The sequence below is a fragment of the Homalodisca vitripennis genome, chromosome 8 (genome assembly GCF_021130785.1).
Source record: "Homalodisca vitripennis isolate AUS2020 chromosome 8, UT_GWSS_2.1, whole genome shotgun sequence".
Lineage (NCBI taxonomy): Eukaryota > Metazoa > Arthropoda > Insecta > Hemiptera > Cicadellidae > Homalodisca > Homalodisca vitripennis.
The window spans coordinates 70,131,830-70,159,297 of record NC_060214.1 but is presented as its reverse complement, the minus strand read 5'-3'; the positions used below and the strand labels follow the sequence as shown (position 1 = coordinate 70,159,297).

The 27,468-nt window shown below is 33.8% G+C and overlaps 1 protein-coding gene across 2 annotated transcripts; it reads right to left on the bottom strand.

The window, feature by feature from the left end:
• Nucleotides 1–408: 408 nt before the first annotated feature.
• On the bottom strand, nucleotides 409–27,468 carry LOC124367698 (ketosamine-3-kinase-like). 2 transcript variants are annotated; one of them, XM_046824755.1, is made up of 6 exons: nucleotides 27,086–27,468; nucleotides 18,918–19,229; nucleotides 15,610–15,663; nucleotides 10,398–10,539; nucleotides 5,083–5,257; nucleotides 409–2,455 (listed from the first exon to the last, which is right to left on the bottom strand). In XM_046824755.1, the coding sequence occupies exons 1-6, from the start codon at nucleotides 27,269–27,271 to the stop codon at nucleotides 2,392–2,394; spliced, it is 933 nt and encodes a 310-aa protein (XP_046680711.1). In that variant the 5' UTR covers nucleotides 27,272–27,468; the 3' UTR covers nucleotides 409–2,391. The 2 variants fall into 2 exon arrangements, with proteins under 2 accessions (XP_046680711.1, XP_046680712.1); XM_046824756.1 differs by lacking the exon at nucleotides 27,086–27,468 and adding an exon at nucleotides 21,434–21,700.

Sequence of the window (27,468 nt, the reverse complement as noted above, 5' to 3'; positions counted from 1 at the left end):
CATCACGTAAAATGTGTTTCTAACAAGAATTTAATTCATTTTGTAAGTATCAAAATGATCGATATTACGTAATAAATACTGCCGGCCATTTCTGGCCGACACAATACCATGACAACAAGTCAATATTTGAGTATTAATTTCCCGCGCTAAAGTAAGTAGACAACAACGGGAGTCGTTTTGTAGGTAAATAGCGATATTCAAAGATCGCTAGAAGTTCAATCAAATTGACTGTAGACCGCAGCACATAGTAAAAAAACATAACCTAACATAACCCTGCTTTTTTGATGTTGCCGGTCAGATATGGCCGACAGAAAGTCTTACCATTATATACGGTGCCGGCCAGATCTGACCTACATGGCATTTGAGAGAAGTTTCAAAAAATACCTTTGGCAGCTAAACGTGTTAAGTTATAAGTAGACAATGTAGAAAATTTATTTAATCATAAACAACACTACAGTAGAAATACCAGGGTTATTCTAAATTTTGTTAGATATATGAGTTTTTTGTCAGAGTTACCAAACATTAGGTGTAATCAAAGTAATCTCCTCCAGTGTCACTCAACTTTTGAAATAGTATTTCCACTCCTTGAAAGCAACCAGCCATTCATTTTGTATGGAGTCAAAATATTTACAAATCTCATAACCAATCTTGGCTTAGGAAAGCAATGACCTCAAATGTTTCTTCAGATTGAAGAATAACCCAGTCGCACATAGCGAGATTAGGTGAATAAGGGAAGTGCTCCATTTTTTAGATGCTGTTTTTGGCCAAAAACTAAAAAGATTTGCAGTAGTAAGAGGAGTTTGAGGTACTGTCATGGTGCAAATTTAAACCCTTAGTATTCTAGTTCTAATGAACTTCTGACAATCATTGTTCAGTGTACCGATTTATTGTGAGAGCCCTTTGTCCTTCCAGATAAATAGCTTTCACCGGTCTCATAATGCTGAAGAAAACAACATACACTATTTTCTTTACCAATTGTTTTTTGACCAAAATTATAGGGAATGGCTCGTTTTCAAACACCCATACGCGACTCTCTCCACAATTTTGAATGTCATAAAATAGCATTTATGTCTCATTACCTGTGCAATTTTTTAATAATCTAACGACCACCATTATTAAACAGTTGGGGTCTGCTGGCTGATTCTCATATGCTCATCTTGAGCTTTTTGCTCATCTGTCCAATTGTGAATTACCCATTGAGAAACAAATTTCCTGACTTTTTGAGAAGATATACAAGAATGTTCAAACTGTTACATTAGTCCACGGATCCAATTCCTAGGGAAATTTCAATAATTAAATAAGTGCAGTATCTGTCCTCTTGGATCATAGCAAGCACCTGATCAATGTTTTCTTGAGTGAAAGTAGAATGCGGCCTTCCTAAACGTCTATTGACACGAATTATCACTCTGAAATTCTGAATACCACCTATAAACAGCAATATGTGCTCCGGAATCAAAGGCAACTTTCAATGTTCGACAAACCCTCTTGAAACAAACCACTTTAAAATTGCAAAAAATTATAGCCCAAAACTGCTTTCTCAATAACTCCATGTAGTCACGAAATTATTTTTCCAAACAGACGACACTGACTGATGCTCAGACAATCTCATGAGATTATTACAGTATGCATTGTCTGCCAGTATCTCAAAACTTTCAGAATGGTCCTTGTATTTGTATATTTATACTTATTATAAGTTTCAAACAGCATTAATTCACGGAAAAAGTTAGTTTTTAGTTTTAGTACTCTACTACTTACTACAAAACTTTTGAGGCTGAACAAACTCCTCCACTTTTGCCAACGTGTCACTAGTCCATGCAGAGTTAAAACTATTACCATCTCAATGGATTAACTGCAATGTACAGGATTCTTTACTATGTTGTTACACAAAAACTCGATACATTACATAGGTAATATTTACCTAAAGTACCTACTTCTTATAAATAGTGATTATTTTCTAACAAATAAATTATAGTATGTTCTTTACAACACTACAGTATTTAAATGCTGATTATCTAATTAATTGGGAATTCACAAGTATTAATAAGTAGTTTAAATACCTTAATAGACAAAATCTTACATCCAAACTTCTACCATGAAAACTAATTGAAAAAAATAACAAATGCTTTTAAAAAATTAACCACTGTTAGTTAGGTAACGACACATATAAACCAAAACAAAGTTCGGCAATGCTGTACCAGATTTGCTCAGTGAAAGACATGATTGCGTAGTGCGATTCGTAGCGTGAAAGCCTCGTCACACAGACATAAGGAAACACTCCGTGTACGAAATCGTCATTGTCAGAAAACCGTATTAATCACAACACCTCAAGAGGGGGTGGGAGTGGGGGTGGGGTGAGGGTTAGTTTGTGAAGTTGAGGGTTGTGATGTGGCATCATTTCAGAAGACTCTTCATTGTCGATATGCAAGAGCCTCGGTAACCACTTCCAAAATGGTTCCTGCGCATTACAACAAAGTAAAAATTATAAAGTCAATGGAAGAACAAAAAATATAAGAACATATATTATGATACTGAAGTAAATTCAAAGTAACAATGTGACTTTGTAATACAGTCCAATTTTTAATTAACCTGTTGACGAGTGCGCACGGCATTTGCCGTGCCCCTATGACGGTCCATACTGAGTGACTCATTGACCAGTGACTCCTGTTAGGGAGTAAAACAAAAAAAACTTTTAAATGTTAATAAACTTGTTTATTATAGTTTAAATGTATATAAAAATACATTGTAGATTGTTAAAAGCAATATCCTCGTTTTAAAACTTTGCTAATAGGTATGTGATACTGCTCAAAACAAGGATATATACAAAGGGCGACCACATGTTGAACATTCATTGCTGGTTTCTTTTCTTCTTTGTCCAGTTCGAGTAGTGTGTTTACATACACACATAGCACTGCCTGAGTAGTTTTCGCTTCTTTGGGTTATTCTGGGGGAGTGGCCTTATAAAATGGCGACCTTGGAGGCGTAGCGGGTCTTGTGTCCCGCCTCCGTAAAATAGTTTTTTTAAATTATCACCAGGTGCCACCACGATACAGGACTAGCAACGCTGTACAGAGACACTATTAGGAACAACTGAAAAGTTCCAAAAATCTCCGCTAGACGTCACAGTAAGTCAGTGAGAACGAATTGACAGTCATTAGTCTGCAACGGAAAATGCCGTGCCTCCTCATACGGGACCAAACGGCAAATGCCGTGCGCACTCATTTGGGTATGTTTTGCTGCACTCGTCAACAGGTTAAAATATTTACTTAAATTTAGAATTGTATTTACCCTTCGCTGGCAAACCTATTTTAAATGACTGGCAAAGGTATCGTTTTACTGCTATAAACAACATATTTTGTAACTAAAACTACACAAATGTTTTTGTTTCAAATTAAGAATTTGATTATATTGTAGAAGAAAACACATAACCTCACTTACAAAACAAATTATCAACAACTAGTAGTAATACATATCGATGGAAGAACTCTTTTTATTGGAAAACAAATTATTTTCTTTAAAAGAAACTCACAATTCTCCAATAACTTTTAATTTATTACACAAGGTTTTTCGACATCTAAGATACCATCGTCAGGTGATGGCATCGTTTTTCTTGACGATGGCATCTTGGATGTCAAAAGGCCTTGTGTAAAAAATTAAAAATTATTGGAGAATTGTATGTTTCTTTTAAAGAAATTTTGTAATACATATATATGCTCGCTTTATCTGCAGCAAAGTCAACAGAAATCCCCAGCCTACAAAACCTCGTTCTCTTTCAAACTATGAGAAACTTCAGAAAATTCATCAATAGGATGATAGTCATGATAGTCAGGGAATATATCATTAAAATGTGGACTGCTCTTTTCAGCAAGCAGCTCTCAATCGTTCAGAATAAAAATCATTCATTAAAACAATTCTCTTACATAGCTGTCAGGTACATTTTCATCCTCACCAAGAATACACACTCTATATTTTGTAATCGTTAGTCAGCTAGTAGGAAATTCCATAAATGCAGCCAGTTCAATTTGTAGTATATTTATTTGAAATTTAGTTACAAATGAAGTATTTCATCCGCTACTTGACCAACCTGTTTTTTAATATTCAGTAACCTAGTTTTATTAGTTTACACCGCTTCAATTAATTGCTAACAAAATAACTTCTCGAAATATACTTAGTTTGAAGAATAAGCTATAGTATTTTATTTACATTTTAGCTGATTATTACAATTTGAAAACTGAAGTTACTAGATCATTTTTGTCGATTATATTTAATAAACAATCTTGTTTACAGTTAGAAAAAAATACAATATGATATTGTGGAAACTAATAAATTTCATATATAATACTTGTTATTTGATTACAGCACATAACAAATACCAACTCAATTAGTGTATTTAAATTGTTCTTCACTGTTAGCTTATTTTTATAGCGAAAACAATTATTATCAAAATTCTCATCTAAAAGTAGCCAACATTTATTATTCCAATAAACATTTCATAAAACCATGTTTTAAGTTATTACGGTTTGAAAACTTTATGTGGCTGACATTCTGAAACCTGATATATTTTTCTGAAACATTTTTTGAAAACAGGCCTTAATTAGACTGAACATTGTGCAAAGTTTGAACTTTATACATGTATTCAATTCTAAAATATAACTCTTTTTCTGAAAAAAAAAAAACAAACAGATAGACAGACGATAAACAAAGCAAGATAAGACTATGCTTTATGTTGTTTCTTACTTATTTCGACCTGAAAAATCAAAGAGTGAAGTTAGATAAAGTAATTTATTCACACCATGTACAATGTTTAGTCAGCTCCATAATGTTAACACATCAACAGCTATACCTTTCGATTATGGATGTTGAATAGTGTAAATTTACTTACAAGAGCCAATGATCAAAAACTTTATAAAATATTACACGTCATTAACCTGCATTTTTCTTTATAGAATGGCATACTGAGGCCAAAAAGACAACAATGATAAAGAGGGCTGTGCTTTTGTTCATTTTCGCATACAACAACAACATTAACAATCATTTTTCCATGATTGCTTGCACTTGGTTTAATTTTCTGAAACCCTGACTCACCAGTGGTTCAGGTAGTGGAAAAGCTGATATAGCTTATGTCGGTTCTCGAAGCCTGGAGCTCTCGGGATGAGCTTGTGGTATGCATCATAGAAACTGCGGTTGAAGCCACCAAACATGCCAGCAATAGCCAGATCATACTCATGGTGACCGTAGAACGTTGCTGGATCAAATATCACTAAACAATCATATTTGCTATTAGTGACATAGAAACTGTGGTTGAAGCTGCTGGACATGCCAGCGTTAGCCAGATCACACTCATGGAGGTTACAGAACGTTGCTCAACCAAATATCACAAAACAATCATATTTACTGTTAGTAACATAGAAACTGTGGCTGAAGCCACCAGAAATACCAACAATAGCCAGATTATCATACTCATGGTGGCCAGAACGTTGTTGGATCAAAAATACTAAACAATCATGTTCAATAATGGTAACTTAAGATTTATTGTAGCTACTAATTTTGTTGTAATGATTTTTCTCTAATCTATTCTAAAAGCAGCCTAGAGATCTAGATTCATCTCTTAGTGTAACCAAATTATTTCTGAACAGTTATAACTTAAAAAAATTACACTCTAAAACACAATTTTTTCTGAGGGCATTTTGACTCAAAGTTTAGACATTATTGCAACTCTTATGTATGTCAATCAATATTCCAACTTAGAAATAATGCTAACATCATAAATAAATCCTTTATACAAGAAACCCATGAAATGAAAACTCAAAATTACTATTAAATGTTTAAAACTTGTTGAAGGATTTTTTAAGCTTCCTTTATATTTATTACCCAATTCTAGTATACAAATTATTAAATTTCCCTTCTGATATTTCATGTATATTTAGTGCATTTAACAGACAGAAATTCTGTTTGATTGAATTGAGTGTCAAGTTTTTTTGTTAAAGGTCAGTTTTTAAGAAACTATAAGACACATATGTGTATATATTGTAGGTAAAATAACATGTTTAATGTAGTAGGCAAATCCTCAATTAGAACGGTTATATAATTATACAATGCCTTGTTTTGTTTTACCTACGTATTTTGTTTTACCTTCACTTAGTGAGCAGGAGAATTTATCCTCATGCAGAATCCAACCATAGCAAGAATGGTGTGGCCTCTTTTCAGGAAGTTTTATTCTTTCAAAATTTTCTTATCGTCAATAGGCAATCTTCTGCAGCATGACATAATGGCGTTGATGTAAACCACGTTTTTCTATATCAATGGCCTGCCTAGACACGGCGCATCTTCAAGGCTTTTTTCTCCCTCTGTAAACTTTTTGTCCCATAACACACGTATCAGAATAAAAATTTATTTTCTGCTTTCTGAATCATTTCTAGGGTTTTGATAGACAATGTGATAACAAAGCTCTAAACTTTGTTTACTGCACGTTGCTGTAGCTTTACATTCATGCTGATTGGGAGCCATGAGAACCAACTGAAGTAGTCGGGCAAAAGATAACAAAAACAGAGATAATGAATCTCCCCTTCTGTTCCTTCTTCATTTTGGGGGTTGACCCTGACAATAGGTGCAACTAACCTATTATGTGAATAAATTCAACCTTTTGCATCTTATACATACACAATAACCTAAATTTGATTGTTTCTTGCTACGAATGCAAGAAAGCAGTTAAGTACAGGTTTGCTCTCCTAGTAAAGGACTATCAATCAAAATAATGTCTTGCCAAGCTTTCATTCCTTTCATAGAAGAATTGTAGTACTTATTTGCAAGTATTTATTTATTGTGTGTATATTCAGCAAAATAAAAAAAACACTGCATCATTTCTCCAAAACATATCTTCAAGTTTACCTTATGGGTGCCGGTTAATCATTACAGGTTTGTATTTAAAGTCTAAAAATATTCTTACAGTATAATAAATAATCTTTCATAGTATGAGTTACAGATGACTCTCAGTAACTTCACTCTTAAACATCAATTGCAATAAATAATCCATTTCACACCTTCACTGTGGCTTTACACTGATTGATCTCGAGTGTTCTCACTCTGCTGTAATCAGTGTGTTAAACTACTGTACTTTAACGGTCTAGCTATAATAAATGTTGTGAACACCTTCACTGTGGCTTTACACTGATTGATCTCGAGTGTTCTCACTCTGCTGTAATCAGTGTGTTAAACTACTGTACTTTAAACGGTCTAGCTATAATAAATGTTGTTAACACCTTCACTGTGGCTTTACACTGATTGATCTCGAGTGTTCTCACTCTGCTGTAATCAGTGTGTTAAACTACTGTACTTTAACGGTCTAGCTATAATAAATGTTGTTAACACCTTCACTGTGGCTTTACACTGATTGATCTCGAGTGTTCTCACTCTGCTGTAATCAGTGTGTTAAACTACTGTACTTTAACGGTCTAGCTATAATAAATGTTAACACCTTCATTATGGCTCTTGTAATGTATTGTATCTAATTAGTGTCACATAGGTTTACATTTGGCACTTAGCTTAGTAAATATAAGATTTCTTCAACAAGTTCACTGCGGGCGGTAACTCCGGTTACTGCTGCGCTAGGAGTGGGCGTTAACTGTGGTTACCACAGAGTATTTGTTTTGAAATGAGGTCAGTGTGCGGCCAGCACTTGAGCTATCACAATAAAGTATTTCTCGCTCCTCGGGAGGTACTTTTCTCGCATTTTTATGCACTTCGTTTTCACATTAGACTTTTTCATTATTTTTTAATGATTTGTAAAGTTTTTATAGTAGCAAGTGGTTGTGCAACACAATACATCTTCCCCCGGAACCAAGTAGTGTACAACCAAGTTCAAAGCATACAACAGAGCCCAGTATTGAGTTCAAAAGACGAGGATGACAACATGGACGATGTGGAGTACCAGACGGACTCTGAAGTTGAGGATCCTGATTACGAAACCAACCCACGCCAATGGAGTGCTCACAACTGGATTGGAATACATTTTTATAAACTTATGTACTACAATATTTTTTGTATCATTTCAAGTAAACATTTAAATATATTTTGTTATAATTACTCACCACATATTTGTAAATAATAACTGAATTTGAGTGAGTTAGCGGAGATTTACATAAACTTTCACATTTTTATTAACTTTTACATTCATTTGGGTTTTCACATTTACATATAAATATTGTTTATATGTGTCTAAAACGAATAGAATACAATTTACTTAGCTACAATGTATTCATTTGGAATATTCCCACTGCCATAAAAGGGCTTCCCTATAGCGAGCGGTAACTAGAGTTACCAGCTGGCAAGGAAGACTGTCCTTAGGAGCTAGCGGTAACCACAGTTTTTTTTTTTTTTTTTTTTTTTTTTTTTTTTTTTTTTTTTTTTGTTCTCTTAGGACAAGAAGCTTATAAATTGCACTTAGTCCTGTAAGGACCTTTGCGCTGCTTCCGGAGTGATAGGATATTCAGGATGGGTAAGGTTAGGGAGTAGGGGCCGCCGCCTCCAATCGAGATCCATGAGGAAGAATTAGGGCACTACATCTCAAAATCATCCCGGAAGAAGGGAGGCCAGCTGTGAACCAGCCTCTCCAGTCAAAGTAGGCAGGGGGGGGTAAACCCTTGTTGAGGTTAACAAGAGCCTCTGAGGTAAGGGATCAAACCCCACCAACTCCAACAGCCATCTTCCACAGTAGACTAGACCTATTGAATTGCCCATGAACCCCAGAATCTCAATATTTGCGGTTAGTGATGAGCCGCTACTGGACATCCATAAGGTTGCCCAGATTGAAGTGGCACATCGGTTTTTGCTGTGCCCAGTGGTGGATTCAACTGGTAGGTATAAACCAGCCAGAAGTGATCCCTGCTGGGTAGTGTAACCACAGTTACCCCCATTCCCATAATGGTAGAGAGTGATAACTTTTGTGATTTATGAGTAATTTTCATATATTTCTATCATATCTCATCCAAAAGTAAGTAAAAATATATTTAACAAATTTCAGCATATAGGGATTTTTTAGCAGCGAACGTGTTAATACATTTTTTAAATATCTCTTAAAACTTTAAAAATATACTACTTTGAAAATAACTCAACCTAAAAAAAGAAGGACAATGATTATATAATGTAAATAAAATCTAAAAATAATTTTATAAAATAAGTGCTAAAATTGCCTTAATTTAAAGTTCTTTTAACGGACAAGGATGCTCGGTCTAGGAAGTAATGCTTTAGTCATAATTTCAATTGATTCAATGTCCGAATAGTTCTCAATTTTTTGTGGTGGCCAATAAACAGTCTTAATGATGTATAACAAGACCCTTATTCATAAGGATTGTTAATGGACTAAATATTAAAGTATGTCATGGTATCATCCAGTACCGATTTCCTTGGTTTAAATGAAACATATGAAAATAACTTATTAAATAAGAGTAATGTAATAAAAATAGGAAATGTTGCAAATAACTCCTACTGGCTCTACACAGCATGATCTTGAGTAGTCTCACATTGCTTCTGTATTGTATGGAGTCTCCTGCAATCAACTTGTGATTTTCTACCATTTGAATTGAATGCATATTATAAGGGCTGTCCAGAAAGTAACAGACATTTTGACATTTGCACCAATGGGTGAGACTAGTGCCACCATTTTGGTGTCAGTGTTCCTACACTCAGTACGCAACTAGCCATGGTGCATCACGCCTATCGTACTTTGTATACAGTGGTGTTGAAATGAGTGCTGCAATTGAAAATTTTGCCAGTTGTCCTTGGACAACAAACCAATTGAAATTTATCTCCAGATTTGTGATGTGTACGGTCAAGGAATAATAATTGAAAGCCGAGTAAGGCAGTGGTGCATTGATTTTAAAAATGGATGAACCAGTGTTCACGATGATCAACAGGCCTAGTCTTGTGAGTGATGAATTGGTGACGAAAATCAACGAAACAATCTGTGAAAATTATCATTTCACGATAACGGAACTCTTGAACGTTTCCCCCGAGTTTAGTTTATGAAATTGTGGTTGTTAAATGTGGTTACCAAGAATTTTGTGCGAGATGGATTCTGAATATCATAATAAATAACCACACAAAACAGAAGCTTGCTGCAGCATTGACATTTTGGAAGACTTTAAAAAAACACGTAAGATGTAAAACAAAATGGCAGTCGATGGAATGGAGACACACGAATTCACCCAATAACCCGAGGAAATGTCTGCAAACGCTGTTAATTCACTTTGTTAATTTTACGTTTCAAAACATCTGTTACTTTCTGGAGAGCCCTCATATATTGGAGTGCATCTGCAGAAAACTAGCATAACATAACTTTTTAGGTTCAGTTTAAACTAAATACTACTGTGACTCTATGTTATTTGCTAAAACATACAACAAACCTGGATTAGTTTTAGTTTCGGCAGCATTTCCACTCCATAAATCTCCATGTAGAAGCGAAGGTTTTATCTCAAGGTCCTTAAAGAACGTAGGAAGCACAATTTGTAATCTGGACCACAGCTCATTGGCTTCTCTGTCTCCCTTCTGTACAAATACATGACAGCCATAAATATACCATAGTTTGTGTGGAGAAATAGTTATCTATGTTTGAATTACCTTATTCTTTTTGATTTCAGCTGTTTTTCATGTGTTGCGACATCTGTAAAAACCTCAGCATTATTTTGCATTTAGTAAAGTATTTCTTTAAACATTTCCTAACAAGTTTTATCATTATTCTTGTATTTTAGATTACTCTATAATATGATACACCACATGTAAAAAGTATTACATTCATAATAGTATCATTGGCTTTTCATTACAAAATACTATGTACTTTGTTCAAACTTTGATATTGTTACAAAAAAATCCATAAGTAAAAAATCCATAAGTAGCCCTACTATAAATTATATTTTAAAATATTAAAAACTACATCCCACTAACTACGTCAACTAACTGGTGTATGTATCAACACTTGTATACATACAGTTAGGTAATGGATGATGATCAATCTTTACAGATTTGTATTCAAAGTCTTAATATTTTCTTACATCAAAATCATCTTTCATAGTATAAATTACAAATTTCCACTCAGAAACTATACTAAATTTATCAGATTCCTAGACATCTTATAAACTACCTAAAGTCACCATTTTTGAGTTATTAAAATTCAACGTACTTTAACATTTTATAATTTATCTGACACTTACCTATGTAGTAAAATAAAATGACACTGGTAAAAAGCCATTTATATTTTATACAAATGTTTTATTATCTATCATAAAAACAGACAGTTAGTTTTATAAATATAATGTGGATGTCTGTACAGAAGGAGGTTTTTAAGCAGATATTTTTCATACATGTAAAATTGAATATTAGAATCCAAAAGCTACGAAGCAAACTTCAAGAAATAATGTAGTTCTTGGTGTTAGAGAATTTTACTACAAAAATGTATCAAAATATTGTGTTTAGTATAACAATCCAAAAGATTTACAAAATACAAATGTTTAAAATATTGTTCTACTCCATTAAAATAAATGTAAAGCGGAACCCTGATATAACGTTTATCTGGCAATACATCCCACACCAATGCTTTGAGTAGAAAACTTTGTAAGCAATTTCACAGTTTCCCCATACCCCCACCGCACCCATAATTCACTACTCTTACAATTTCAAATGCTTTTTAGTTCATGGGAACTACTCCGACTGTACTTTTAAGTGCTAAAAGTTCCATCATGCGAAGCTGCATCATGAAGGATTTTACCCTTAGCACTTAGTTAATGGTTCACTATTTGATCGGATATTTAATGTTTTTGATCTTGGTTGATTACACCATTTAAGAGATAAAACAAGTTCTGAAACTGACACATGTATATAAAAGAAATTTTTTAATTTTGTTTCTTAAATAGGACAAGGTGTTTCCTCTCATTATACTTAATCCTAAATGAACCTTTGCAGTTCTTCAAAGTAGTGACAGGATATTCAGGTATTAAATGATATTTAAGATGGGTAAGGCTAGGGATAAGGTCATCTGTTGAGATCCCAGCGGATGATGGACACTATATTTCCAGTCATGTCACCTTATAAAATGGGAAGGCCAGCTCAATTCCAGTGTTTCCTCTCAAACCGGCAGTGATTACAAGTACAATTCTGATATCAGTGATTGTGATGGAATCATGAAAGACGTAAATAGTTCTCATGCTCATAAACCATTTACTGATTCAGGTTTGTGCGAGGATGAAGAACTTAAAGTTTATTTGGATTATTTTACAACTTTAATGTATGTTTTACATTTGTAAAGTAATTTTGTGTACAGTTAAAAAATATCTAAATTTCGTAAAACAAAAGAAGTTATGTAAATTTCCAGCAAAATCATGAAGACCCATAATACATTCTTTTATTTTATTTTGAGCTTACAGTAGAACCCCTCATATCCGGCCTCGGTTTTACCGCACCTCGGTTTATCCGGCCACTTCCCGGAAGCCAATATCGAAATTTATTTCTCACGGATTACAGACGCGCAGTTATACGCACTAGTCTCCCACGACTCGTGCGTTATCTTGGTACTATATCTGTTTGTTTACATTTTCTTGTGTTTACTTTTCAGTAGCTGAGTTGTCCTCAGTTGAGCTAGTAGGTTTTTAACCTCTAAACAGTTCGTTGATTATTTCCAGTGCGGTTAGTACAGTACAGTACAATTATTTTGTTTCGTCTGGTGTTGTGTATTGTGTTTCAGTGTCGTTTTTATGTACAGTACTGATAAAGGACAAATGAGTGCGTCAAAACGAAAACGTAACGTGGTGACAGTGGAACAAAAACTTAACGCGATCGAACGAATTGATAAAGGCGAAATCAGTGGCCAAAATATGTAGTGAACTAAACGTGGGAAAGGAGCACGGTTAATGACTGGCGTCGTAATCGAAAAACTTTGATGGACTATTGTACACAAATAGAGAGTGAAAAGGTTTTATCCGAACGGCGGTATTTGAGAAAAACCTTCCAATGAGATGGTTGATGACGCTTTGTGGCTTTGGTTTTTACAAGAGAGAAGAAGGGGCACTCCTATTTCAGGACCAGTTTTAAAAGAGAAGGCTATGATTTTTACATACAAAATTTGGGAGTAAACATTGAGTTTGTAGCCAGTAATGGCTGGCTAGACCGCTGGAAAAAAGACATGGAGTTACATTTGTAAATATTTGCGGCGAGAAAATGTCAGCAGATGCACCATCGGCGAGTGAATTTGTGGTCAAACAAACTGGCAAAGATGATACAACAAGAGAAGCTTGTCCCAGATCAGGTCTATAACATCGACGAGACCGGGCTGAATTTCAAACGTTTGCCACAAAAGACGTTCTCTGTTGAGGATTCAAGTTCAGCTTCAGGGTTTAAACTAAACAAAGAGCGTATAAAACGGTTGCCCTGTGTTCAAATGCATCTGGGGAGCATAAACTCCCACTTTTGGTCATCGGTTAAATCCAAGAAACCCAGAGCCTTCAAACATATTAATGTTTCTTCTCTTCCTGTGGTTTATCGTGCCCAGAAGTCAGCGTGGATGGACTCATACATTTTTACTGACTGGTTCGTAAACGAATTCATTCCTAAAGTTAAGAAATTCTTAAAGGAACATAACTTGCCAGAAAAAGCTATTTTAGTGCTTGATAACGCTGGAACCCATCCCCATGAACTAGAGTGTGAAGATGCTCCCGGAATAAAATTGTTTTTTCTACCTGCCAATGTCACAAGTCTTATCCAACCTATGGACCAGGGTGTAATAGAATGTATGAAAAGGCGATATCGGCGCAAACTTCTGTCTGAGATTTTAGGAAAAATGGACATTGACGGTGTGGATCTCGTCTCGGCTCTGAAGCAAATTAACATAAAGGATGTTATCTATATGACTGCTGAATCATATGATGAAATCCCCAGTACAACATTTGTCAAGTCCTTGGCGGAAGGCCTGGCCAGATATTGAGAAAATTGGTCAATGGCACAGTCCAATGAAGATTTGATCCAGGTAGCAGATAAGCGGCAAGAGAATTGTAATGCAGAACTTATAAATGACCTGACGAAGTTTAGCATTAACTGGCGGTGAAGAAATCTTAAATCAAGAATGTTCAGGAATGGGTAACTGGTGATGATGATTTGGAAAACGAATATCTAAGTGATGAACAAATCGTACAGAGTTTTGTAGAAGAGTATGAAATGAAGAAGCAGAAAAATCAGATGATGACACTTCGGAAGAAGATAAAATAAGCCATGAGGAGGCGAGAAATGCACTTCAGACATCACTAGCCTACATAGAGCAACAGGACCACTCAACAGCTGTTGACGTTTTGTTATTCAAAAAGTGGAGAGACTATGCCTACAAAAAAAACAATGGACAACAAAGTTCAGCAGAAAATTACGGACTATTATAAGGCCTAATGTAATCTTCAAAGCAATTTTATTGTGAGTAATTTTTATATCTCTATCTTTATTTCACATTAATTTATGTTATCTGAATTCACAAATGTACTGTATTTTATGTTAATATTTAATCACTTTTTCTTATACAATAAATGTTTTATTCGTTTACAGACGTGTGTATTTTTATAACAAATAATCCCAAAAGAGATTTAAACACTACTTTTGACTGTATTTATTAATTATATATTATTAATAGGTATAAATTATCGTTTTTATAATAGGTTGGTTTATCCGGCCGAATCGTTAACCGGCCATGGCCTCGGTCCCGTGGAGGCCGGTTATGAGGGGTTCTACTGTATTATTTAGATATATGCAAGAAAATATGTATTTATGTAAAAATCATAGTTATATTTTAGGTTAAGTATGTTACAGTAAATTAGAAAGCAACTGAAAGATGTTTGTTTTCAAAAATGTATATAAAAGTATTTACAATTTTTAAAACTTAATAACTCTGTTACAAATATAATATTTAGTATATCAAATGAAGTTTTACTATAAAGACAGTGGTAAAAAGATTATTTCTCTATCTTTTATGAAGTTTGTTTTAGAAAGCTTTAACCAAATTCAAACACTTGCCCAATGTAATTGCTGCTACCGGTACTGCAGAGGGTTGTTCAAATTTAAGTGACACATCGGTTTTGCTGTACCCAGCAGCACCGGTTCAACTGGAAGGTATAAATCAACCAGAAGTGAACCATTCTTCTGTGCTAAAACTCAACATGCACAGTTCGTGGCCGTCAACTTGACTGGACATCGACTTGAATGAATGTAAGACACTTCACATCCTTCTCCACCCATAATACTCTCCTGACAGCGAGGGGCACCAAGTAGGAGTCAACAGTGGCAGTTGGTTACTACTGCCACCACACAACTCTTGCATGATGTATAGCCAACATTCTTAACTGAAAACTGTGATGAGAAAAAACATTTTGCACAAGAAAATTTTTGAGCCTGTGCACATTACTAGTGAAAACATTAAAAGCAAAAAACTTGGAAGTGAAGCTTTACACTAAAATGGTCTAATATTTTTTGGTAAAAATTAAAATGGGTATTATTTGCAGGAGAAACTTTACATGCAAGAGGTGCTACATTGGGGTTCCATTTCAATTAAAATTGTATCCACAAAAATATAAACATGCAATAATTACTTACCTCTTTTTCCAAAAGTTTAAACTGGTAGTCAAGTCGATTTTGGGCAAAAAATGACTGAAACAAATAAATACTCAAATTAATGGACTTTTCCTTTAATTTACTACCAGTACTTTTTTACTTTCCGTTTATTCATCACCACTCAATAGATGTTTAAAACTTATAAAACTACTCTCCATATTTCAATGATGTATGTATAATTCCCGAATTCCTTATCTAATTACTTGTAGAACAACATTCGGCGATTTTGGTGGTTACTCGTAATCATTATCATATAGGAATTTTAATTCTTTGTCTACTTCTACAGCAGTGGCCATTGTGCTGCTATGTGAGTGGGATTGCAATATTTTTTGCCTCAAGCATTAGTAATCAGCCATTTGGAATTTTATATATTAGTGATCCGTACTATCTGGAGAGATGTTTTTCTTTCATCGCTATCAGCCAGGGCAGTGCTACCAAAAAGCATTACTGTCAGCTAGTTCAACAATTAGTTTCTTTTAAGAGAATTTGACAGAAACAAAATAAGCAGTGGTGGTGATTTAATATAAGAGGTCAAAATTAATTAATAATCGTTGTTGTAAATTGATTTCCACGTACTGTGAATGATAATAAGTAGACCATAGCCTATATACACATAGTTCTCTAACCTACTTAGACGCTTGCAACAGAAAAGTTATTTGCTACATCTTTAATATTATTATTTACAAGGTAGGTACAGTGTCCTAAACATAACAATCATCTAAGAAAAGAAAGTCCAATACAGTGAAATTCCTTACATATTTCACACAAAAACTTTGCCAATTATGTATAGTTTGTACTATCTGCAACAGATAAACTACAGCAGATTGAAGATGATTTGCACATGGGCAAATTGGTGAAGATGATATATGTGAGACATCTGGGAAAGAGATGCCTTAGTGGACGATTTCTAAAGCCATCTGAAGACGAATGAGAAATCCCTGTGGCTTCCCAAGTGACATCTACCACACCAACCAACACATCTAGGTTATGGTTGCAGTATGAAAAAGCATGTTGGACAGTCTTGGACACATCAAGAATATGCCCAGGACTAACCTCAATTAAGATGTAAATCAATATTTTAGAGTTCATATAAACTTATGACTTTCTTGGGTTCAAATCTTTGCTTATCTCAATTGGATTTTCTTTTTTCTGGTGAACACTTGAGTGAATATGACAGTAAAACCTCATTTACGGTTAGAGCTCAACAACAAAGCAAACAAAGAAGAAGAAATCTTCTAATGACAGACAGCCAACATGGGTTCGTTACTGGAAAATCAACCACAACTGCACTGATAGACCTTGCTGAGTATATAATTGAGAACATAGAAAATGGCAACACTATCACCAGCCTGCATCTTGACCTAAGCAAGGCTTTTGACTGCCTGGGACATGATCTTATTCTAGCTAAACTACAAAATTTAGGAATCCAACGAACAGCACTAAAATGGTTTGCAAGTTATCTAAAAGGACGAAGCCAAATGGTAGAACTAAAACACACAACAAGAGGATTTACAAATACTGTCAGATCTGAATTGGTACCGACTAACAGAGGAGTTCCCCAGGGCTCTGTCCTAGGGCCAATTCTGTTTGTGCTGTTTATCAATGATTTTCCAGAACATCTAGAGGAATACAGTAAGATGGTCATGTATGCGGACGACACTGTGCTGCTTACTGCAAACAGAAACGTAGATCAACTAGAAGTGAACACTTTTATTGCCTTCAATATGACACAAGACTACTGTATGAAAAATGACTTAGTTCTCAATGAAAGTAAGACCAAGCAAATGTCATTTGGGAATAAAAAGTCTACAGTATCTGAAATGCCCAACCTGACAGCAGCTGACAAAATTAAACATCTAGGTGTCATACTTGATGAAAATTTATCCTGGAATAATCAAGTGGACAATCTTTGCCTAAAACTCGGGTCAGCTCTCTATGCCATAAAACGAATCAAGGCAACTAGTACCCCTGAGGCAACAAGGACTGCATACTATGCATTGTTTGAAAGCCATTTACGCTATGGTATTACTGTCTGGGGTGGATCCACTATGGGCAATCTCAACCGCGTCCTGGGTATGCAGAAAAGGGCAATCAGAGTAATAGCAGGCTTAAGTCCAAGACAAAGCTGTAGAGATGTTTTCAAGAACCTGAACATCCTGACGGTCACTTCCATCTACATCCTAGATACTGTCCTTTACTGTGTGACCAAAGAGCCCCCTAAACAAAGTGACGTGCATAAATACAACACCAGATATGCAGGAAACTGTGTGCTGCCAGGTCACAGAACAGCCATGTATGAAAGGAAACCGTTGTATGCAGGAGTGAAGATGCTAAACAAGATACCAGACCACTTGAAAGCTGGAGGCCCTGTGCTGATGAAGAGGAAGCTACAGAGATGGCTGCTAGACAAGGCTGACCCCACATAACACTGAAGAAGCTTATCTATTATACTAATTTGACTTAAATTTGACGCTGTAACATTTCTTGAAGAAATTGTAATAAAGGATATTGTCTATTGTCTATTGACTAAGAGAGTACCTCCTAATTGTTGTATCTCCAGGATCCTCTCATCAATAAACAGGTCCAACCAAAGAGCTTTCTGTTGTCTACAGGAAGCCCTCATATACATCCCAATGTGATGCAGCATGTCCAATCGCTTTCTTAGTTTGCTTATTACTATTGTTATTTTTTATCCTTTTTCTAAACGTTTCATGTTATACAATATATGATTATATTATTTTAGGTAAGTTTAATAGTCTTAAGTTTGTTATTATTAACTGATAACATATTATCGACTGATATGTATTGACCTACACAAAAAACAGAATGTCCAAATATGTTAAGGTTGTGCTTGTGTCAGTATCGCAAACTGACCACTAGATTGCATGAGCAACATCGTTTCCTGTTTTCTGCAATAAGCAGCCCGCTGGCCATGCTACCTCCACTCCAAGTACCGGGAATTAGTTATCTGACCCATCTGCTCATATCTCTCTCTCTCCCGTGTAATGATGTAACAAAAATGTATTATTTGTGGCATACGAGTTGAAACACGAATCATTAAGTTTGAATAAAAGCTTTATGATTCTGGAAAAGAGAATTCTTGTTTACACTCAAATCAACTGTTTAAACAAACTAGTCTTTGCATGATTTCAAGATCTAGAATGACCACCTAGATTGTTGCCTCCTTTCATAACTAATATAGACTAAATAAAAGTTACTAAATGAAAAATGAAAGTATTATAAATGAATCTATAGCAAGTAATAGCCGAGTTGTACATTGCTGAACTCACCACCCAGTCATCTTTCCAGGAGTTCTCATGGGGGATGTACCCACAGCATGTGGTAGTATGAAAGCCAAACTCCTTGACGTATCCTGAATCTTTGATATTCCGCAAGGATTCATTATGGAGGTGTAACTTTGCTAGGCTGTCACCAAGCTGCTGTGAGAACCTCCTAAGACCCTTCATCTCCAGGAATTCCATGACTAGACAGGCGCCACCATCAGGGTTGTCAAGGACTTTTATCGGTTTTGGAACAGCCACCGTATTTGTTGCAGCAATTGCGCTCAATCCTTCAAACTCGCCATCAAACATCAAACGTGCCTGAAAATATTTTAATTTATCAGTAACTAACATGAAAGAGTATCTTTTAGTTTATACCCTCTGAAAATTACCTTATGATTTGAAAATTGTTTCTTTTATTTCACAGTTACAAAAATATATCCTGTTTTCATGTGCATTTTGGTTTACATTATATAAATTGTTAATTTTTATGAAGTATACCAATAGTTCTTAATGCATTTTGTAGTCATAAATTACCTTACATGTACTCTTCATGCCTATTTTACTACATGCTTGACAAAAGTATTGAAGCAATTTTTATTTTATGTGAAAAACTCTTGTTAGTGCCTTGAGAGTATATTGCAGGAAATATCAAATTAGCTATCAAACAAAACAAACACCTGATATCTATTTCTACCTCGTCTAGCAGAACAGGTTTCAATTTATAAGGAAAGTTATTTACCTTCTGAATGTGGATGTTCATGTTTTGCTTCAATTAATTTTTAATTAAATAGAATTAGCTGCCATTTTTTACTGGGTTGAGATAGAAAGCTCTAGTTTCCACTGTTCTTTTTTTATCAAGACCATATGAGGTGTCACTTAATGGGTCTTTACATTGAACAATTTTGAGCCCCTCCCCCAAAAATCCTATTTGGGGGAAATGGGCAAAGTTGTAACAGTGACTAAAAGTTTCACTTCTATTTTCTAGAAAGGTGTCCTGAGTTTTATCTCATCTTCTTTATCCATCAAAAACTAAACAGAGTGTTAGCCGTGCTTTTAACTCACACTGTATGTATGTATGTATATGTGTGTGGGTGTATATATATATATATATATATATATATATATATCTTCAATAAGAATAGAAAAAATAGAAGAAAAGAACATAAAAATTCTCTATATTTCGTCTTAAGACGAATATAATATATATAGGTAATTATATATATATATATATATATATATAATTTCAATAAATATTGAATCGCAAAAAGTACCTGCTCCGCCGGCCCGGACTCGAACCCGGATCTCTCACTTGCCGGGTGAATGTGCTACCATTACACCACAGAGCTCTCACTTGTTACGATTCAATTATTTTGTATTTGGCCGTTTCTTTCACATATGTGTTTAAATAACCAAACTAACATATGATCTAATATATATAAACTAATATATATATATATATATATATATATATATATATATATATATATATATAAACTAAAATATATATATATATATATATATATATATTACCACAGCTATATCTATATAAATATTTCATATAATGCTATACAACCTAACCGAGTACTAATTATATATTAGTGAAATTAAAGAAGAAAATTCGTTCCTATAGGGTGCGTTTTGACTTTTGTAAACATCTTTAGAAAAACTCACTTATTCAATTTATTTGAATTGAGTTTTGCACTTGATAGTGAAATTCTATAAACAGAGAGAATAAAACTTAAAAGGGTACACTGTGGATAGTATAAAAGGGTTTGTAGTGAGTATTAGTACAAAAAACTTACTTGTCTTGAGTGGTAATTGTTCTGAATTGTGCTTCCTTTTTGGCAATCTATACCCCAATGTTTTGAAGAAGGGATTTCATGTAAAATTCCTGTATTGTCCACTAATTTCTTGAAACTTCATATCAAGGATCAGTTCTGAACCGGCCCATTACTTGAATAGGTTAGGCATTTACCATTTATTATAAGGCTTTCTTATAAATTTAGAAGCCCCTGCCAAAATTAATAGTGAAACCACAGTCGCGTCAATATCCTCCCTGTTCGAGCCAATTATAAATTCGTACTGAGTGTTATGAGGTTGGCAGACCATAAGGCGGGCAAAAATGTATTATAAAGCGCACAGATGAGTGTGGGTAAAATCTTTTCATGGCGAACATTGAACACGAAGATGCAACAATGGCGCAGAGCAGGCTCGGCGCACTAGTATGTCACCACCTTTATTTTTAACTTTTATGTTTACCAAACAATTTACATTACTGATCATCAAAATCCTGCTCTATATTTCTAATACCAACCATTAGACATAAGTACTAGAGGCAAACCCAAAACATGTAGTTGTCAATGTCTAATATACCAGTGAAAGAATTAAAAATTAACAATATATTGTTCAATTGATACAATACATCAGTGGTGGATGTATTTTCTCACCATTAATAAATAAGTGATGACTATTAAAACTCTTTCTATTAAACTATTTCAAATACAATATTTGAAACGGCTAACCTTTGAAGCGAAATTTTCCTTAACGAACACAATACTGTGATCAGTTTTATAGGCCAACCCCTTGCTTATGCAGCCCCCACCACTAATACCAGTTTTCTCTAATGTCACTGTATTCAAGGTTAACTTTAAAATGTTTTCCATTTTACTTTATATTCTTATTAAATCTTTATTCAAAAATAACAACAAAAATTAGAAAATATTTTCATTAATCGCACAACACAACTGAAATAAGAGGCTGCGTCTGTATGCAGAATTTATTCAACTACAGTAACATGATTAATGACTCAGATAATGAAAAGGTCAACCAGCTTGATAACAACAGTAACAAGGTCATTCGTCAAATTGGTTTTTTTCAGTTTACACTTTAGTTTTGTAAGGGTTTTGTAGCTGTTTGGATAAAGAATTTTTTCTTTCTTTCTACATATTTCTTACAACAATTATCTCTCTGCCTGTTAAATGTATTTTAACACGTTTACACAATACACGTGTTCAAACTAGATTATATAAGAGAAATATCATTTTTACACTGTGTTGTATTGCATTAAAATTCAAAACTTTAATAAACAACAAGAAACATAACAAATTAAAAACTTACAAATTTCATCTTGCTCTATAAAGATTTGTTTAATGTGTTAGAATGACATTATTATATTGTGTGGTTTTGAGTTCAATATGAAATTTTACATTTATTTTCTTGCAAGAAATGTGGTGACCATTTTCCACTAGGTGAGGATACACTGTTGTTTTGTTGTTTTACATGGGTTTAATTGGTTAGGTGAGTTTGTAATAGTTAATGAATATTAGTGATCAGTCTTTTGGAATTTTATAATTCAGTAACTAATCAGTACTACTTCTAGGGATAATTGTAAACTTAACGGCCGGAGTGGCAATTGATATGAGAGTCGCGTTATTAAACTATTGCTATCATCCTCCTGAACACAACAATATAAGGTTCCAATAGGTAAAAATAAAAATCAACTAATTTATAGTACAATAATAGTTGATACTATTACATTATGCTCCTTCCTTATCTCCTTTTCCTCATCTCCAACACATTTCCTTAAAGGTTCTTCCTTTCTTGGTTTTGTCCGCTCTACTAAAGAATTCAGATCACCCCATACCCTTGTTATAAAACCATAGTTCATCCTTTGCTGGAGTACTGCTGTCTTGTTTGGTCACCTAATTACTGAAAGTAATGCTGCCCGAAGAACAAAATCGCAAAGAGACATTGACAACGTAAAACTTAAATATAATAATTTTAAAAATAAAACTATTCAAGAAAAACAAAATTACTATACTAATAAAATTAAAAGATCTAAAAATTGTCAAAGAGACACTTGGAAAATCATTAACTATGAAACAGGTATTACTAAACCAAATACGAAAAATATATACATCAGGCACAATAATAAAATAGTATCAGATCCTAGTAAAGTTAGTGACATTTTTAATAATTACTATATAACTTCAATTAAGGACAAAGCAAAATTTAACACATCTCAAAAAAATCTTAGTTTTAATGCTTTTCAAAATTTTTCAGATATTAATTTTCAATGCAAACTAATTGATAGAGATGATATTATTAGAATCGTCAGAAGTCTAAAAAGTAGTTATAGCACTGGATATGACAACATGCCAGTGCCAATATTAAAATATGCTATGGAATTTCTAACTGACCCACTGCTTCATATAGTTAATTCATCTTTCCTCTCTGGGCTATTTCCTGAAAAACTAAAAATTACAAAAATAAAACCTTTATTTAAAAAAGGCGATCAGTTTGATGCAGCAAATTATCGGCCACTTGCATTGCTCCCAGTTATATCCAAAATATATGAACGTGCAATGTCTAAACAGCTGGTTGACTATTTAGAAAGAAACAAATTACTTGATAGCATACAACATGGGTGTAGAAAAAGTAAATCTGTAGTTACAGCTGTTACTGATTTCATTGAGTCAGTGATTGATTCTGTGGATAGAGGGGAAAAGGTAATAGGAGTATTTATGGATTTCCATAAAGCATTTGACAGTGTTAGTCATGCTAAGTTACTAAGTTATCACAGTTTGGTATCCATGGGAAGGAGTACAACTGGCTAAAATCATATATACAAAACAGACAGCAGTTTGTAGAAATACATAATCTGAATAACAAGAATAATTTAACTAGTAAATATAATTCTATTTTAAAACAAACTTCTTATGGGGTTCCTCAAGGATCCATTTTGGGGCCACTTTTATTCCTCTGCTACCTAAAAGGAATTCCAGAGCTAGATAAATTATGCTTATATGCTGATGATGCCACTCTAAGAATTAGTGCTTCATCTAAAGAGGAAACGAGGAGTTTGCTTTTCTCAGCGTATCAAAAATAAATCAGTTTTTCAAAGAAAACAACTTAATTTTAAATCCAACAAAAACAAGCTATATGGAATTTTGTACTAATCAATGCAGAAATAGAATTAATCCTCATATAGAAATAGATGAAGTGGCTATAGTTAAGGAAGAAGAAGTAAAGTTTTTGGGTTTAAAGTTAGACAGTTCGCTGACATGGAATAAACATTCAGAAAAAATAGTTTAAAAAATTAACTCTGGTTTATACGCTCTTCGCAGAATGTCAAAATTATGCTCAAAAGAAACTCTAAAAATGATTTATTTTTCACATATCCATTCAAATATTATATTTGGTATCTCATTATATGGATCCAAATCAATAAAAAATTTTAATTTAATTTTAGTGATACAAAAAAAAGCAATTCGTCTCATTTTAAAACTTAAATGGAATGAAAGTGTGAAGGATCACTTCCTCAACTGGGTATCATGACGGTTTACAGTGCATATATATATATATATATATATATATATATATATATATATATATATATGAAACTATAATGTCAGTGATGAATCGTACTCATAGCTTAGGCAAAAGTGGTGAGACCCATAATTATAATACAAGAAATAGAAATAATATGACAGTAGCTCAACATAACTTACATTTTTTCTGTAAAAAACCAATATACATAGGAGCTAAATTTTTTAATTTGCTGCCAAGCAATATAAAATTAATAGAAAATAATAAATTATTTAAAAATAAACTTAAAAGCTACCTGACTGACCTGCCGTTGTACTCCTTTTCTGAATTTTATACAATTCACATTAGTTTTTACAATCATTAAAATTACATTGTATTATATTTCGTAGATACTAATGTAGAGCATATTTAGTAAACTTAACCATTTACTTTCTTAATCATGTGACGCCATTCATGTACACCATGTGTAACAATCGAATAAAGATTTTTCTTATTCTGATTCTGATTCTCATCAAGCCTTTCACATTGAAATGCTCAACAGAGTGCAAGGAGCTGTGCCGAGAGGGACTTGCTCGAAGTCAGTTTTCAGTAGACATTTCCAGCCAATTAATTATACTCAAAACCAGGGCAAATCCAGACTCTTGAGGACTGGCGAAGCGACTTCTTCCTCCGTCAATTTCTTCGGGAATTCTTCTTTCCTGATGGATGCTATTGGTTTCCTGAGAGACTGGAAGTGATGCATGGTGCATGAGCTACGTAGTCTCTGTTTTACAAATAGTTCCTATCTGTTAAAATACCTTGATATTGTTTTGTTTGTTTTTTGTTTTTTGTTTTTTTTATTGTATACTTATTATCTATTGTTGGTTTCATTCGGATCTACTAGTAATATTTCTAAAATTGGTGTTGTACCATTGAAATAAATAAATAGTGGAACTACTTTTCTCACGTGGAGTAATATTTCATTGTTCTACAGATTTCATTGTTGTTACGATCGTAAGTCAACCTCCTATTGGTTGCTGCTGACGTCAGCTGATACGCCATCTTTGGATACATAAAATAACAATAATGCTGAAATCAGGGGAATTTTACCCAAATAAAACGTCTTTGTTAATTTAGACTTTTTAAAAGTAAAAGTTTATACCACCCTGATACAAGTGCCTCTGGACATCAGCTCAGTGACATACAAAAAACATTCCTCGAGGTAGTACCTATCAGTAAAATAGGAAATTCTGAATGGTCTGATCACGAATGCCTCCGGCCATTACTGCTTCTTAGGATACATAACTTGAAAAGACATACAAATAATGTAAATTCACCTAACTATAACAAACCAAAACTAATTAATTGTATAAGAGTTAACATGCCGAAATTAAGTAATTGACGCTATTGTTACTGCAAGAGAGGGTTGTTGGTGCTTAACTAAAATGTTCTGACAACAGAATACTCAGAAAAGCTATCAGGAGCAGATAAAAAGAAGCACAGTACACAAATATAACCAAATTACATTTACATTTCAATTATTAAAAAACAAAGTTACATGTACAAGTGATTTTCATCCCCTAAAATCATATATATATATATATATATATATATATATATATATATATATATATATACATATATATATATGATGAACAAGCTGATGACCAAAAAATCGATTGGTCTAAATTTAAGATAACTTTTTAAATAATTTTTATAGATTCAAAATTTGTCCTAAATTACATGTTGTATTCCATCCTTTATAAAAATCAACTGTTCCAACAAGATTAAATTAGAAAAATTTCATGTCAGCTGGACTTTATGCACTGTGTTTACATTTATATTTTCTTCATTCTTGTTTAAGTTTTTTAGTTTTGATTAATTCATATTAAAATCTTCCTGAAGACGGGGGTATTAAATCCTCGAATAGAGAATAGAGAATACATACAAAATGCAGTAGCCGGCTTTTATAACCGGTTAGCACATTGCCAGATGACTGATGGTGAACATTTTGAAGACCTACTTTGAAAGACTTTCAGTAAGTATTCCCCTTAACTTCTAACAGCTACAGTATTAGTTATTTCTTATTAATAATGGTATTAAACATTTTTTAAACTTTGAACAACAGCGATTTCTTCCGACTGGATCAACCTTTTGAAGTCTGGTTTGCGGCATTGTTTTCAGTTCAAGTAGACATTTCAAATTATGTACAAATCAACATAGGCTGTCATTAAAGATTTCCTTATAACCCCTGACGGGCCGTCCCCCAAAGGTGAAATCCGACCACTATGTACACAGAAAAGTTTTTACAATTTCCAGTAACGGTATACAAAATTTGGTTATGATATCTCTTGTCGTTTAAAAGTTATAAAGTCATCCTAAGACTTAATGGTCACCCTGTATATTTGTTCAGGAGGATGAGCAGAATACGTTAATAACATTGAAATTATGACTGGCTACTCTGGCCAACCTCACTGATACCTCTCAAGGAATGTTTTATGTTCCTCGCCATTAGACAGGGCACTTAGAAGCATTACTGTTAGCTCATTCAACTACTAGTGCCTTTTACAAGATGAAAAATCTATCCGAAATTTAATTGTTATCTCTTGTTTCTTTAATTTAATTTGTGAACATTTTCCTTTGAAATAAAACCACTAATATTGTGAACTGGCTATAGAAACAATTCCTCACTAGGCCTACCAGTGGAGGTGCTAAGCCCAATATTACAGTAACTATAATAACATACTACCAACTGTTCTATGTTTTAATAATGCTAAGCTACATGATAATATCTTGTCCCCATTTATTAAGTAGGTCACTATTATAGAACTCTATTCCAGAACTCATTTGCAGGAATTGAGAATTACCTTGGATTTTTTGTTACTCTTGACAAATACAGTGCCATTGTCAGTGATATAAGCTTCTCCTTGGTTTATGCATCCACCGCCGCTATGTCCAGTTCGTGTCAATGAAGCAGTATTCAAGGCTAGTTTTAGAGCGTTTTCCATTTTAAGGTTATGTTGGACCATACATGGGGAATGTGATTTAATCATAAGTATTGTTATCAGATATTTTTGGTCTTTTACTATTTAGTATTTAGCATACAACCATGGCAATTTACTTATTTATAAAATTTACAATCAAATTATTGAAAATAACCAAAACACTAAATTACAACATAACATTCCACCAAACCTTTACAAATTCTTTTGCTAGCACTAGCAGACAGCAGACTAGAGCAAAGAGGATG